Raw genomic sequence first — 17090 nt, 5'->3', positions numbered from 1 at the left:
GCCCCTTTGTATCCGCTTAGAAAATCGACATGTTTAATTTTGTGTAACTAGACTTGAATCATGTGAAGGCTCACGTTACTGTATTTAAAAAGGGGAAACGTGGAACAGCTTGGTAGCTTCTAACTCATCCCAGAAAACTGGGAACTGGAGTCTGTAGGAGCTACTAAAGTGGACTTGTTGTTGCAAGAGTGGAATGAAAACCTCATTTGGAGAAGAAAGGCCTGAAGTTTTGTAACTTCCACTCATGCACATGTGTATCACTGCCTTTTGAAGAAGCTGTTTCCCAGAAAGGAAATGACCATATTTGGATACAAAATATGTCAAGTAATGCAGTAGATATTTACCGGCTCCCTAGCGACAAAAAAGGTTGAAGCATTGTCTTTTAAAACTCTTTCTTTTACGTACAAACCGACGTCATGGGAGAAAACTATCTAAACTCTCATCATTGACCAGTGCGTGAAAAATTCATCTTTTCACCTGCAGCGTCTCGCCTTAAAGGAACTATACAGAGTTTAAAAATGCTAAAATTAAGTATTTTCCTCCCCCTACATGTTCCAACAATGTCCTAAGGCGTAGAATGAGAATATAGAAGGTGCAATTACACGTGTGACCTGAGGTGGCAGTAGTGAGTATAAACTGGCAAACTTGCATCTAGCCCTTTTAATTGAATCACAATAAAGCCCTACTCTTGGACAAGCTAGTCTCTGATATTCCAAACAAATGTGTTAGCCGTTAGGAGTAGCAAAGTCTCACCGTTGACCGTTAGCGTGACCTCGGTCTCTCCCACTCCGATCCTGGGCACGATGGCCTTGCACACGTACTGCCCCGCGTCCGCCTGGCTCACCGACTTCAGGTACAGCTGGTTACTGTTGCTCAGCACCTGGGAGGACGGACAGAGCAGACATATTCAGAGCATGGTCCTTTTTACTCTGCAGACATCTAAAGTGTCCCTGTTCCCCGTGGCCCTCACCATGTTGGAGCCCTTCTTGAACCAGGTGAGGGTGAGCGGAGGGTTCCCCGCCCATTTACAGTTGAGGGTCACGTCTGAGTCCACGTCCACCGTTTTGGGCTGAGGTTCGACCAGCAGGATGGGACCAACTGTGACACGGGACACTCAGCGTGTTATTACAGGTTTATCCGATGAACACATGGAAGAAAACTGGACTAAAACTAAATTGAAAGTAGTTAAAGAGCCTAAAACTATGACTAAAATCTCACTATTCATCGAAAAAAAAAAAAAAATTCTTTAACCCCTTAACTCCCACCTGAACAGAGCACATTTTCTCCAGTTTGGCTTTACCCCAGACCAAAAGCTGTGAAAATGGCAACAAAACTGAGACAAAAACAATGATGGAAATGTGACAAAGAAGTGAGAAAACTGTGACGAAAAATTGATGAAAAAGTGGCAAAAATGTCACAAGAAATTGACAAAAAATTGATGAAAAATGACAAAAAAAATGACCAATGTGACAAAATGTGACAAAAAAAAAGACAAAAATCTGATTAAAAAAATGACGAAAAAATGACAAAAATGTGACAAAAAAATACAAAAATGTGATTAAAATTGGACAAAAAAATGACAAAAAAATGACAAAAAAATGACAAAAAAATGATAAAAATGTGACAAAAAATGACAAAAAAGTTACAAAAATACCCAACAAAAAAATGATGGAAAAAAAATCTGATGACGTGAGGAAAGCGATCCTCTCGGTTCAGGCGGGAGTTAAGAGGTTAAAGACTAGCAAAAATGTATTGATGAACAAAGATTAAGAAAACGCATTAAAGCTATACTGTGAACCAAGACTAAACATCATCCTGAGACTCACAGTGCACGTCCACCAGGATGCTGACGTTGGTCTTGCCCACAGCGTTGAACACTAAGCAGGAGACGGGCTCGGTGAAGAAGGAGTGGTCCGCTTTGGTGGTGAACACGCTCTCCCTGGCGCCCTGGAGCACCACGCCGCCCTTCGCCCACCTGCACAGACAGAGGAGCAGACAGACCGTCAGGAGCAGAGCTGGAGAGGTTGGGGACAGGAGGTGTGAGGGTGGGTAAACACAGACCTGTAGCCCATGATGGGGGGGTTGGCGTGGGCCTGGCAGGTGAAAGTGACACGGTCCCCCTCCAGGACGGACCGAGGCTCTATGGACAGGGTGACTGTGGGGGTATCTGGGGAGACAGAGAGGGGTGAATATATGGAAGAGTAACAAGCCAGAGCTGGGTCTAAACACTGAATCTACTTCTAAACCAGTCATACGAGGAAAATAACCATGTGGTAACCATGTTGAAACGCTGTTCCCTTATCCTTAGTATTTTGCTTCTCTCGTGGATGTTGGAGCTTCTTTCCTGTTACAGAAGTGTCCTCCACATTTTTTGATCAGGTTTGGCCTGGTTTAGATCAGGTTTGGACTGGTTTTCATCAGGTTTGGCCTGGTTAGATCAGTTTGGACTGGTTCAGGTTAGGTTTGGACTGATTCATACTGGTTTAGATCAGGTTTGGACTGGTTTAGAACAGGTTTGGACTGGTTTTGATCAGGTTTGGCCTGGTTTAGATCAGTTTGGATTGGTTTAGGTTTGGTTTGGACTGATTCACACTGGTTTAGATCAGGTTTGGACTGGTTTAGGTCAGGTTTGGACTGGTTTAGATCAGGTTTGGACTGGTTTAGATCAGGTTTGGCCTGGTTTGGATCAGTTTGGACTGCTTTAGGTTAGGTTTGGACTGATTCACACTGGTTTAGACTCGTTTAGATCAGGTTTGGCCTGGTTTAGATCAGGTTTGGCCTGGTTTAGATCAGATTAGGACTAGTTTTGATCAGGTTTGGCCTGGTTTAGATCAAGTTTGGACTGGTTTAGATCAGGTTTGGCACTTTTATCATAAATGACTTGCTCAACCGTTTGTTATAGGACTGTCATTTTAAAACTGAGAGGTCTAGCAAAACATGTTTTCATTGTCATTTATGTTTATTCCCCAAATGGAAATACTGTATTATTAAAAAAATAAATTTGAATTTGTTATTTTTAGGGGTTTATATCAGAGGGCTAACTCCCCCTGCTGTCAGAGGAGGGCGCTCCAAGCACAATACGAAATACTGATGAGAAAAGTCTTTCCTGCTCTCATGCGCCCACATGAATCATAAAACATGAAACATCTCATATACACTGATGTCCAGGACCAGCTGATATCGCAGACTGCCCCAGTGTCTCTTACGGTGTACGTTGAGCGTGACCGTTGTGCTTTTGCCGGTGGGCACCGCCAGGTTGGAGGTCAAGCAGCTGTAGTTCCTCCCGGTGTCGGTGTCCACCGGATGGACGGGCAGGTAGCTGTGCGTGGTCACCCTCTTTCTGTCCTGAAGCACCTCCTGCACATTGGACACACACAGTTCAGAGGTGAAGCTTAAGGTGGGGCTGTCCTGGGCTCATTTGGTCAACAGAAATGTTTATTGGTTTTAGTCTGGATTAAGCTAGGTCATTGAGTTTTGCCTTTCACAAGAGTTGGATCTAACTTCTCCCCTCAGAATAAAACATAAAACTAGCTTTATTACCAGAGCATGAACAGATGAGCGTGAAAGGAAGCAGTCTTTCAGGTGAGGAGTGAGATTTCCTCGACAAAATGCAGGCCTGCAGGGACCCTTCAGGGGTTCTCAAACCTTTTGGAACCTAAGACCTCATTACACATTAATGTTTGCGACATTAAGACACTAAAAACCCGTGCTCTGAATGTTTTTGAACGGCCCTCCACTGGCTAATGGGACAAGGATCGTTAGTAAAACATTTGTGGCTTTTTTAAAGAGATATTTTGGGCCTTTGGGGAGCTGTCAGGGGTATACTGGGTATGACTGTGCCACTGTGGAAAAACATCCAGGAGCCATTTTTCCATGTGATTAGTTTTGTTCATTTATGTATTAAAATCAAGATTCATTTCACGGCGCACTTTTTTAAAAGCACCCAGGAGCGTTCACATTTGAAGACTGAAATAAGAACTGGAAACTAATACAAGAAACATGCATTTATGGACATGTTTAGAGCAACCAAATAAAAAACCTTCTTTCACTTTTATATTGATGAAACTTGTGGTGCTGGATGGCAGAGTCAATGTGCGCACTGGGGCAAAGACTGAAAAAGCTCGGGGGCTACAGATGGACACAGGATGAAGGAGGGAGAGCTGGACATAGGGACACAGTCTTGGGGCAGGACAAAATAGCTATAAAACAGCTATAAACCCGTATGTGTTTGAAATGACGACATCTGCACTTAAAAACAAGTTAAAAACGTAGGAAAATACAGAGACGCTGCTAAAATACACTAGTGGTGCACGCTTATCAGGTCGGGTCGGGAAATGATCATTTCATCAGGGGTCGGGTCGCGTACATCAGTGTTTCCCACCCAGGGGTACGAGGACTTAGCAGGGGGTACTTGGAACTATTTCAGATTGAAAAAAGGGGAAAATGTAACATCATTTTTTACAGGAAAAGCTATATTTTTCAGTAAAACGTGTTGCTTTGGGAGAATTTAAGGTTTATTTTGACTCTATCATTGTCCTTTTTCTTACAAATACCACTTTTAAGTAATTACTTTTGAAATAAACTGTAACACCCTTGAGGTAGGGGGTACACGGTTGACCACCGAAAGGCCAAAGGGGTACGAAAGACAAAAAAACATTGGGAACCACTGGCACTGTACATGCATATCTTTGCATTGAGCAGAAGGTTTCTGACGTAAATATGGGGCAGATTTTCAAAACAAGCAGCGTTTTGTCAGCGTTCCCTCTGCTTTCTGCCCTGACCGTCTGTCCTGGTCCCTGTGCTCTGAGCAGGAAAGAAAGAGGGGACTGACACTCGCCAGTCCTGTTCATTTGGGAATGATTAAAACCAAAGGATATTTTTTCCAACTCCAATATGGCCGCCTTTTGAAAATGTGCACCTTATTGCTAGTTTTAACTTTTAAGCAACTTGCAGGCACTTTTTGAGACGCAATAAATTCAGACTTGTCAAATTCATTAGGGCTCGGACGATTCACTTTTGTCAAGATCCGATACGTATTGCGATACAGTAAGTAATTATGATAAGTAATATGTTTGCCTTAAAATCTGTAAATAGAAAAGAGTCATGTGTCCAAAAGTGTCACACAACAAAAAAATGTAACTGTGCTGTGTAGCAGTTCCTGACAAAACAAAGGAGTGCAATATAAAAATGCCTCCAAACACATATAATCACATAAACAGAAACCTTAAACAGAGCGTAATATACTTCAAGACGAGGTAATTCATTACTAATAATACTGGGACTTAAGTAATATGCAGGAACATGCAGGTAAAGGTTCCGTGGCTCACCGTGACACTGGCAGCGCCATCTATAGGCAGGCCGTCCTTGAGCCACTCGATGACAGAGGCAGGTTTGGCTCCTCGGGACACACAGCTCAGGTTGTACGACTCCCCAGCGTTTAAGAGCACCTCGGGGCCCCCGTCTATCACCGGGTCGTCTGGGGGGACTGTGGAGACACCCAGTTTACACGTTAGCTTCACAGATAACTAGGGCTGGGTACTGTATGGTATTGTAATATTTTCCCTATTTTCTCCCAATTTTGTCCTCATTTTTGCCAATTTTGATTTATATTTTTATACCATTGATACAATTTCTCGAAATTTCCCCCACAAATTGTTCCTCGTTTTTCCCACACTCACTGAGCAGGGTGAGTTTTGCGCGGCGGGACCTCAGGGCGACGTCAGGGGCCTGGCACTCGTACTGGGCGTCGTCCGACAGGTCCGCGGACAGGATCTCCAGGTTGTATTGGCCCAGCTCCGGGACGCGCAGCACCTGGTATCTGGGCCACGCTGAAACAACAACAACAAGTACACGGGCCATGGATTTAGAGATACAAGTCGATAGATAAGTTAAGTAAGTATTGACACAGAAACGCGATAAAGAAGAAGTAGAAGAATGAGAAGCAGAGAAGGTTCATACTCCGACCCTCTCTAAAATGTTAATGGTCCTGAACATCGACAGCTAATTAAAAGTATGTCATTGAAACAGCACATAGTTACATTCATTTCCAAAACTGTTCAAATGATCTTGCGGCTTGAGAAGTAGTGAACAGAGACGGTGACGGTTCTGCCTAAATTGGTCACTAAACGTGATCTGATCTTCATCAAAGTCATAAGAATGATTAAACAGTGTCTGCTTTAACTAATACCACCCAAACATTTACACTTTATCATATTTTTATTGACAGTGTGGAATAAGTGAGTACACCGCCTGAATCTCGCTGAACTGCAGCAGCTTTGTAAAGTGGAATGATCTAATATTCATCCTGATCGTTGTGAGCGTCTAATCTGCAACTAGAGAAAAGCAGTTATTGCTGCAAAAGAAGGATCAGACAGCTATTTAATACAGGGGTTCACTTACTTATACCATGCATGTTGTGAATGTCTCAGGTTTTTCTGCAAAATACCGTGATAAACTTCTGAATTAATTGATGACAGGCAACAAAACAGCCCCACACCATGATTCCCCTGCTCCAGACTTCACAGCGAGGAGAGGGTTTTGATGTTGGTGCTGTTCCATTTATCCTCCACACATGATGTCGTGTGTTCCTCACAAACTCTTCAACTTTGGTTTGCGAAAGAGCTCTTGGATGCTCCACAGCACTACTGGAAAAATATTCTGTGGACTGATGAACCCAAAGCGGAACACACAGCGTCATGTGAGGAGGACAAATGGAACAGCACATCAACATCAAAACCCTCTCCTTAAAGGGACTATACGGAGTTTAAAAACGTTAAAATGATGTATTTTCCTCCCCCTACACGTTCCAGCCATGTCTTAAGGTGTAGAACGAGCCCAGACCTGTTCACCACAACTGCCTCTAAAATCCTGCACTGTCACTTAAAAAGGTGTTACTTCTGGTCTGAATTGCCGTCACGCACGAGCTTAATATAAAAGGTGCAATTACACACGTGGCCTGGGGTGGCAGTAGTGAGTATAAAATGGCCGACTTGCATCCAGCCCCTTTAATGTGAAGTCTGGAGCAGGAGAATCATGGTGTGGGGCTGTTTGTTTTCAGGGCCTGGACAACGTAACATCATCAGTAGAAAAATGAATTCACAAGTTTATCGCGATATTTTGCAGAAAAACCTGAGACATTCACAACATGCATGGAATAAGTAAGTGAACCCCTGTATTGAATAGCTGGCTGACCCTTCTTTTGCAGCAATATCTGCTTTTCTGTAGCTGCAGATTAGACGCTCACAACGATCAGGATGAATCTCGGACCATTCCTCTTTACAAAACTGCTGATAAAGTTGCGTCGTGCCCCTTTAATCACGTGTTGCGTATTTTTTCTGCATAAAGCAGTTAAATACAAATCTTTACGGTTAAGTGGCTAACGTTAAGCTGCTGACCTTTTGCTTGAGCTGTTAAATGATCGATAACTTCCTCTCTCAGGCAAGAAGGGGATAATCCAAAGCATTTTTCTTCATCCGTGTCAAACCCATTTTAAATCAAACTGATCTGACTAATGTTGATCCAAAAATATGAAACTGTCACTTGAATTTGGTTGGTCTATTATTACTACTAGACTTGAAACTCCTTAAACACACTGACTTGTCGACAGCTAAAATAGTTGAGAGTTGAATAAATATTTAGGCCAACTTTTCCTCAGGGCCGTAGTGAAGTAAAAGCAAAGAGCCGGTATTGTCCCTGCTCTAATAAGTCAACTTTCAGTCATTAAAGATGGTGAATTTTTCGTAGCAGACGTGTCAAAGTGGAATCCCTTTAGTGGAGGGAGTCGTAGTCTGAAACAGTGTGCAGAGGTCAAACCCCGCTGGACACTGGCCCTATCAGAATGTGAAAACAAAACATCCCGCCGTGAGACTGCGGGCGCACGCTGACTGAAGCATCCCATCCGGGCGCCCAGTGATTTGTCGGGACATTTTCTCCTGTGCTATCAGAAGGAAGACTTTCCAAATGCCATTAAAGTCTCTGAACCCATTTGTTTTCAGGTACGGTGAAAGAGGGAAAGCCTATATGCAGGGTCATCTCTACATTCAGGTTAGAAAATACTATATGGATTTATGAACTTCAACTGTAAAGTGTGCTTCAGCTTCATTCCTAACTTTCGGAACACATAGAGCTTTACGCTAATGCTAACGACAACCAGCCTGCTAGATCATAAGGTAAGATAAAGCATGATGGATAAAAAGCCTTTATAATTCAATGGACAGCATTAACCCCGTAACTCCCACCTGAACCGAGCACATTTTCTCCAGTCTGGCTTTACCCCAGTCCAAAAGCTTCTGGAAAAAAGCTGTGAAAATAGCAACAAAACTGAGACGAAAACAATGATGGAAATGTGACAAAACAGTGAGAAAACATTGGCAAAAAAGTGATGAAAAATTTATGTGAAAGTGGCAAAAATGTCACAAAAATGTCCCAAGAAATTGACCAAAAAATGACGAAAAAATGTCAAAAATGTGAGAAAAAAAAAGACAAAAAATTGATAAAAATTTGACAAAAAATGACAAAAATGTGACAAAAAAAATGACAAAAATGTGAATAAATGTGATAAAAAAAATGTGATAAAAAAAATGGGATAAAAAAATGACGAAAAAATGACAAAAATGTGACAAAAAAAGACAAAAAAAAAAGACAAAAAAGTTACAAAAATGAGTTGAATACCCAACAAAAAAATGATGGAAAAAAAATCTGATGACGTGAGGAAAAAGATCCTCTCGGTTCAGGCGGGAGTTAAGAGGTTAATGTGAATACTTTAACAAAATACTGAAGGACTGATTGTCGCGTATGCTGTTGCACGTTCGAAACCCTTTTGTCTTATATAGTTTTAAATGATTTATTGATATGTAGACTTTGTTGATAAACTTTATTTGAACAAATGTTGTGTCTCGTTTTCCTCGAAGGTATCGGCTAACGTCCACCTGGATGTGTCTAACGTTCAGCAACACCATGTGCCCAAACACTTAGACCAACTTATTCCATCAATGGATTTCTTCTTCCCTGATGGCACGGGCGTATTCCAAGATGACAATGCCAGGCTCTCTTGTGAAAGAGTGGACCAGGGATCATGAGATGGATTGACCGCCGCAGAATCTAGATCTTAAAAGAACAGGCCACCGTTTATCCATCCTGAGATATGTTCTTACCTGAGCTTAGACGAGTTGATACGTACCCGTCTGATCTTTGTGTGTTCCCTCAGTCACGCAAAATGACCAAAGATGTTGTTAGCATTTGGCCTCACCCAATGTATTCCTATAGCTCCAAACGGGGGTGAAGTTGGAAGCTACCACACTCTTCCACGGGCACAAAGACCAGAAAGGTACGTATCAACTCGTCTAAGCTCAGGTAAGAACATATCACAGTATGGAAAAAAGGTGGCCTGTTCCTTTAAGCCCATTGAGAATCTTTGGGATGTGCTGGAGAAGGCTTTGCACAGTTGTCACACTCTCCCATCACCAACAGGGATGGGACAATAAGCAATAATAGTGTTAATCAAGATAAAAAATGCGTCAATTAATCGATGGCCACATTTTTCTGATCATCGTGATTATCGTGCTAGAAAAAAATCGCTAAATCCATCAGACAACCAGTGCCAGTGGGTACGTCTCCATGACAGTATTTAAGATCTCAGTAGGTTACTTCCTCATCCAAACCCAGCAGACAATGAAGAAGAGTGTTTAATAATTGCCCAATCCCCATCATTTCTGCAGTGTCAGTGATTTTTTAACCTCTTACCACCCGCCTAAACCAAATGCATTCTGTCCTCTTAGGTTATTATATAGGCCTGTGTAGCAGTGTTAATTTTGACAACATATTTTATTTTAGTTTTAGTCTTAGTCCTTTGACTAAAATGTAACTTAATTTTAGTCGAGATTTAGTCAAAAAAAAATCTTAAATTTTAGTCTAGTTGTAGTCGACTAAAATTAAGACTAATTTAGTGGACTTTGCGTTCATAATATTCATTATAATCATAATTAATCTTGTTCCTCTGCTTCATGGAGCTGCTTCCACATGAACAAAGCACAAACCTGTTCATTTGGCAGAGAATTTACATGATCTGAGGCTCTTTCAGACGGTCAATAAAAGTTTGGATGATTTTATTCTCTCCTTTTAATTTCTATTTAGTCTCATTTTAGTCGACTAAAATATCTGGACATTTTAGTCATAGTTTTAGTCTCATGAGAAACTTTTAATTTAGTTTTAGTCCAATTTTAGTCGTCAAAAATATCACTTTGACTAAAATTAAGACTAAATATTTTAGTCGACGAAATTAACACTGCTGTGTAGCACCTCATTTGAAAGCTAAGACCCACAAAACGGATCTTTTTCCTTGCGTTGTTGCTGTGTTGTGTCACCTTTTGTTTTATGTTTTTTTTTTTCAATATTTGCCACATTTTTGTGAGTTTTTGTAATTTTTTTTGTTGAGTTTTTGTCACATTTTTGTTGAATTTTTGTCATTTCTTGTTCTGTTTTTGTCACATTTTTGTTGAATTTTTGTCAAATGTTTGTTGAATTTTTGTCACATTTTTGTCACTTTTTTTGTTGAGTTTTTGTCACATTTTTGTCACTTTTTTTGTTGACTTTTTGTCACATTTTTGTCACTTTTTTTGTTGACTTTTTGTCACATTTTTGTCACTTTTTTTGTTGACTTTTTGTCACATTTTTGTCACTTTTTTTGTTGACTTTTTGTCACTATTTTGTTGCGTTTACATCCTTGTTTTCTTCTCATTTTTGTGGCTGTTTTGGTGCTTTTTTCCCCAAGAAGCTTTTTGATTGGGGTAAAGTCACACTGGATGAAATGGGATCCGTTCAGGTGGGAGTTAAGAGGTTAAACCATAGGCACATACCGCGATAACATCGTTAATCGCAATTATTTTGGCCAAGATAATCGTGACCCCAAATTTCATCACCGTCCCATCCCTAATCACCAACACAAGATCTTGAACACACTGGACATCGCAGAATCTAAAGGTGCTGCAACCAAACGTAAGACCTTGCAACCTTCATCTTGTGACCCAGAAACGCCTCACTCAAGCCTATTGTAAATGTTTTAGCTTGATCGGGCGTGCTTTTCCCATGTGCTCTTCGCTGCAGCTCGAGCGCTCACACATTTAGCTACAAGTTAAACATTTATTCCCAAACTGTGGGTGTTCTGCTCGGCGTTGCACGTCAGTGACGGCAGAAACACCAAAGCGCCGGTCCAAAAACGCGCACGACGGCGGCGGCGGCGGGCGGCTCGTCGGATCCCTTTTTCCTTTTCCTTCAGCTACTACTGACCTACACATCCTATACATTGATGCGTTTGTGTACTCTCCCACGCACAGAGCCTCTCCTCTTCTTCCTCTCCTCTCCTCCCTTCCCCCCCTCGTCTCCACAGCTGTGCCCCTCGCCCTGCTGCATTCTCCCCAACAGGTGGCGCCCGCGCTCTCCGCCCCCCTTCAGGAGACGCCGATGACTTTTGACAGGAGCGTTTTGGAGCGGCGAAATCCTCGGCGCAGGATTCGAAAAGCGGGGAGGGCGGCATGTAAAGTTCCTTGGCTGTGGCGCTATCCGGCTAACCTCCCCGTTGTATATGAATTAGCATGTGAAATCGAGGGAGCGTGTGTGTGTGTGTGTGTGTGTGGGGGGGGGGGCGCCAGTGCGCTTGAATATGTTTGCATTGAAAAGGCTTGGCAGGGAAAGCGAGGGAAAGGGGACGGGGGGGGGGTGGTGTTTTATCATCGCAGCAAGAGAGAAGAGAGGAGAGAAAAGGGGAGGTCATCGTGAGCGAAACAAACATCCACCGGGACAAAAGAGGAGGGTGTCAGAATGAAGTGATGTGGTGAAAAGGCATGTGGTGGTGGTGGTGGTGGTGGTGGGGGGGGGGGAGAAAAGCAAAGGCAAACAGTGAGGCGTAAAAAGCATGTCGGTGTTGTCCTTCAGTAAATCGTAAACACGGCCATTTGTGGAAACCTTCGTGCGCCGTGCGGCCAATCCGAAAGCGTTTTTTTTTTTTTTATTGATCGTGAGCTAGCGGCGAGTGGTTGTTTTTTTGCGTTACCGGGAAAGTATTGCTCCCTGGAAGCGGTGAAAGGTGCGTAGAAAATCATCTCTGTGAAGAAAGTTAGGTGGGAGTTTGGACTAAAACTAATCAAAAAATAAGATAAATCAATCATCAAGTACAACTAATATCATTGAATAGAAATTGCCGATTGCTTAGGTTTACTTTAGCTGCAGGGTAAACAACAAGCTAAGAGAGTACTGCGAGGGATCGGGCCGATACCACATGCTCGTACTCATACTCGTACTCATTCATGAGGTCCCGATACCAGAAACCGATACCACTTGACCTGCTCTCCTACTGCAGCACCTCTCAGCTGAAGAGAGAAAATAGCAACAAACTGGAGAACACTTCTGGCGATTCTTACGTCGTTTTATCTGAAAAAAACTAACCCGGCGACTAAAAAGTCCTCAGAAAATCCAAATGAAAGAGATAAAGCGTGTTTATATTGAGCGAAAATGAGCAAAACAATCACAATGCTGAAGTAAAGGCAAGACCATCTCAATACTATCGTTAAATAAAATATAGATAAATGAATAAAGCACAAGCATTGAGGAGCTTTTGGACATGGGCTGTTCTGTCTATGCTGGACAGTGCAATAAAAAATGTAAACAATATTGAATGAAAAATAAAATAAAATAAAATGGCATCTGTTCAATTCTGTTATAACTTCTCTTAAAAGTGTCGCCTTCTTTACTCAAGGCAATGTAAATGAGTAACCTAACTAATTACTAACCAGTCTGCTGTGAAAAAAGTCAGTCTATAAACCGTCTAGTATTCACTTAAAAGTACTCATACTCGTACTGGTTGTAGAAAAAGTGGTATCGGTGCATCCCTAGTACTAACCACTCTGCCATTTCAACAATCAATAAGTTGTTATCACTGTACTGCTGATCACTTTTCCCCACCTCAGATGAGTGTAGGGGCATCATGTTATGTCCCTCTTTCCCTCCGTCTTCCTGTATTAGTTTTATCTGTATATTTCCTCACACAGATGCCTGAGAGGCGGGGGTCAAGTCTCCCGTTTGGGCCGGGAAACCCCCATATTTCGACCCGTCTTGGAGCTTGATTGGACGGACAGCTCGCTTCTCGAATCCAAAACTTGAGACCGGTGTGGGGGTGTAGGGCTGGGTGTTGCCAACAACTTCACAACATGAGACGAATCACGAGTCAAGTGTATCGCGATAGAGTGTCCATAATACAAGATATATTCCGAATTTCAAGAAAAAAAGGATCTCATAGGTTTTTACTCTGCTGAATCAGCCTTTTATTGGAGTAGTGCATGTTGTCCATGTCCTTTATTGATATTTATTTATTTATTTATTTATCTAAATTAGCTACATAGATAATTTATTTTATTTGAATGCAACATGAAAAAGGCAGTGAGAAATTCAGCAAGTTGTTCAGGCAAGGATATGGGTTGATATGGGTGTATTCTTTGCTTTTTTCTTATTTCTATATCTATATTTACCATTTTCATATTTAATTTCTTTATTTATGTCTAAAAGATAAAATTCTTCATATAGGCTTCATATATTCTTCATCCATGTGTCATCGTCAGCCCGGCCACGTCCGTCCGAGCTGTCAGCCCAAGTGTCATACATCATCACTCGCCGTCCAGAAAAAAAAGAAAAAAGAAAAAAAGATGCGCTAAGAATAGATAGCATGTCCGTGGCTACATCGGTTAGCGTCACGCCTTTCAATAAGCGCAGATAAAAAATCGAGTTGTGACATGACAGGGGTGATGACGCCGCTGCTTCTCAATCACTGTCGGCTAAACGCGCCCGGGGCCGCCGCACCGTGGGGTCCCGGGGAGCCTCGGCGTGTCATCGGGGCTAAACAAGTGCCAGCGTTTGACAATATGATACGAAACGGGGCTTCTTGCTGGTGAAAATTAGCCTCCGGGGGGGGCTAGCTTAAGCGACGTAGCATTCAGTGAAATTAAAACAGTGTCAGCAAACGTTAGCGGACAGCGGCGCTAACCGAAAACGCCAGCCTCCTGGGTGCGTGTCAGGGGTAATTAGGAAGTGTGGCGTGTTTTGGTCATTTTTTAGACAGCGAAGTAGCTCTTTAAAATGAAACAAGCTGCACATTAGAGGTTATTGTCCATTTAGAGCGGTGCTATTAATTTGGGCACGGACTAGAGATTTCAGGCTCATCAATTATGCAAAGTGAAGTGAGGTTTGCAGAAGTATAAAACATTGCTTTTTAAGTGCCTTTGTAAAGTGTACGCAACATTATGTCAATAAAACAGAGTCAGAGTCTAGTTTCCTCACATCCCCAAAGACAAACAATAGTGGACAGTTCCCATACTAACAGTCAGAATGACTCCAATAAAAGTAAGATTAGGTTTTCAAAGTAGAAAGTAAATTAAAAACATGAAGATCGTGCTCAAATTCACCTCCTGTACGGCAACAAGGTGGGGACAAACCTTCTCCCTTGTGGAGAGTCAGCGGCTTTGACAGTACATGCGCACACTGCCGCCTACTGTTCTGGAGTGTGCACTGTAACGCTTTTAAATGTGACTAAATGTATACTTTTTTACTTCGGCGCCTGTGGAACAGAAAGTATTATATTTCAAATTCAGTTTAAAGGAAGAAGTTCTTAACGAAAATACGACTTCAGTAACTTCACTGCTTCACTTATTTACGGACAACTTCAGTTTATGCTGCGTTCCACTTGATCTCAGAGGTTGGAATTTCGGAGCAGGAAATTTCAACTGGAACACGTGACAAACCCCATAATTCTGACGGAAACTTGGGACAGAATCACCCAACTCGAGACGGAGCATTTAAAGAAACTGTAAAGCTTCAATAAACCTTCAGTAAATCACAAATAAACTATGAAATGTCAACGCTCTGTTGCTAACGTCTCTATTAACGATTAAAAGGACAATATGAAACTAGTGCAACAATTATAATAAATACATTATACTACCGTTATAACAAAAACTAACTTAAAAGACAGACTAGCTCGACCGACTCTGTGATGTGTCTCTGACTCAGTGTTACTGCAAACTGACTTTGCAACAAAGTTTTAACTTGTGTGGAAGCGAAACTCTGATGTTTCTGACCTGAAACGACTGGAACGCTATAACTCGGAGGAAATCTTTCATCTTGGTCGGATTTTATGACTTTCAACCAATGTTGGGGGTAATGTATTACAAAAGTGAGGAGTTACAAAAATATATTACTTTTCAGTAACTAAGGAATATAACATATTACTTACAAAATACGGGAATATATTAGTCAATACAATTCAAGTAACTTGAGACATAAATTAAATGTATGAAAAGCCAAACTCCCCCCTAATAACGGACACTGGTGTAGAAGATCGGCAGTTGCGTGGAGCTAACGTCGTCAAAACAAAACAGAGAGAATGTGGAAAGAGAAGGAAAAATAAATCCTTGACTGCAGCTTTGCTTGGTGGCATTATTTCTATTTTCAGTCTATATTTTGCCAAAAGTAACTCAAAAGTAACTCAAAGTAGTGTAGCTCCATCTGTAATACAAACATATTACATTTTCAAAGCTGTAACTACTAATATAGAACGTATTACAGTTTTAAAGTAACTTGCCCAACACTGCTTCCAACCTTACTGGAAAGCAGCATTCAAAACAATCCAAAACCTTTTCTTTTCTGCTAATGTTATTGTAATTAAAGGGACTATACCTAATTCTGAACCTTTTTAGTCAAAATGTGACGAAATGGGTATTTTTACAGTCACGGCCGTCCTTCAGAGTCAATGTGACGAAAAAGGTCAACTTTTTAAATACATATTGACTATTTGGGTTGACCATCACAATATGGGGCAAACTTCACGCATCATCTTTTAAGAAATGACTACTTTTACACCATACTTCATGGAGCTAAAAGAATTGTACCTATACAAAATGAAAAAAAATGTCAGGTCTCGCTCCTTGAATGAAATATTTTTATAAGCTATTCCCAGACAAAGCCTAAATTAACGGATAATTTTTTATGTTGTACCAGATGTGTGTGGCATTCTCTGGCAGTGCTTTCACGTGCGTCGGAGTAGGGGGTACGTGATGACTATCCAAAGCTTCAGGGGACACCTACCTGGCTCCACACACTTTAGGAACCACTGCACAATAACCTCAACCCCAGCAGAGGAGGGCGCTGCGACGAGGTCCTCTCTGAAACGAGCGGTGCGGGTTTTTGAATGTGGGTTGGCTGTTTTTGAGCGCTCTGTGGACGCGCTGGGATTGTGCCGTGGACATCTGTCGTTACTTAATAAGCAGCTGTGGGAGATAACTGTCCCCGACCAGCGCTGGGATTAGTCAGGGCGTCCTCCTGTCAGCCTCCACCAACTGCCCCCTGCTCACCAGCACTTCACCACGCGCTCTTTACCAGGGGGGCGAGGGGCACCTTGGTTCAGCTCACCCTCCCACTGTAAAGGAAGGCCAGCGAAAACAAACAAACAAACAGCCACAGCAAACACCAACAGGACTATTTTTTGCAGCGAGTTATCAAAATAAAGCATTTGGAAGAGGTCCAAATGTATTTAAGCCTCTCGTTTTGGCCGCGTGTCGTCAGAGCAAAGCAGCAGCGTGGCTTTAACTCTATCTGTGGAAGATAAATGGAAGAGGAATTGCTCGCAGTTAAACAGATTTTTATAGACAGCTCAGGACATGGGACTTTTCTTTTAAATCTTGTGGGAAATGTATGTGCTTTTGTTTGTTTTAGAGACTGGACTCCAGGAAGTAAAGTCACGGCTTGGCTGCGTGAATGAGGGGAATCCCACCAAAAAAAAAGCTAATATAAAAGTGTGAGAAGTTCTTATTAGTTCTTAAGTATTTGGCTCTTGATGGAGATGTTTTTTGTCATAATCTGTTCACCTCTTACCCCCCGCCTTAACCGAGCTTTACCCAAATCTAAAAGCCTATTGGCCAGAGTAAGGATATCTAAGACCTACAAACCAGATCGTAGCTTTGTTGTTGCTTTGTCGATATGAACAAAATTTCATATCTCGATATTCATGCCGGATATCTCAATATCGATACGATACAAAAGAGTGCAGTTTC

The 17090-nt window shown here is 41.9% G+C and overlaps 1 protein-coding gene across 3 annotated transcripts in view; it reads right to left on the bottom strand.

Annotated features, from left to right (window-relative positions):
• kirrel1a (kirre like nephrin family adhesion molecule 1a) overlaps positions 1 to 17090 on the bottom strand; it is a 93153-nt gene that overhangs the window by 12110 nt on the left and 63953 nt on the right. For all 3 annotated transcript variants that reach the window (XM_079579592.1, XM_079579591.1, XM_079579590.1), the window contains exons 3-9: positions 5679 to 5828; positions 5328 to 5485; positions 3207 to 3357; positions 2062 to 2167; positions 1827 to 1975; positions 971 to 1098; positions 754 to 880 (exon numbers count right to left, since the gene is read on the bottom strand). In XM_079579592.1, coding sequence (XP_079435718.1) covers positions 754 to 880; positions 971 to 1098; positions 1827 to 1975; positions 2062 to 2167; positions 3207 to 3357; positions 5328 to 5485; positions 5679 to 5828 — 969 coding nt within the window. The remainder of the gene's footprint in view (positions 1 to 753; positions 881 to 970; positions 1099 to 1826; positions 1976 to 2061; positions 2168 to 3206; positions 3358 to 5327; positions 5486 to 5678; positions 5829 to 17090) is intronic.

The sequence above is a fragment of the Gobius niger genome (genome assembly GCF_951799975.1).
Source record: "Gobius niger genome assembly, chromosome: 21".
Taxonomy (NCBI): Eukaryota; Metazoa; Chordata; class Actinopteri; order Gobiiformes; family Gobiidae; genus Gobius; species Gobius niger.
Note: the sequence above shows the minus strand (reverse complement) of the source record. Positions and strands in the feature narration are given on the sequence as shown.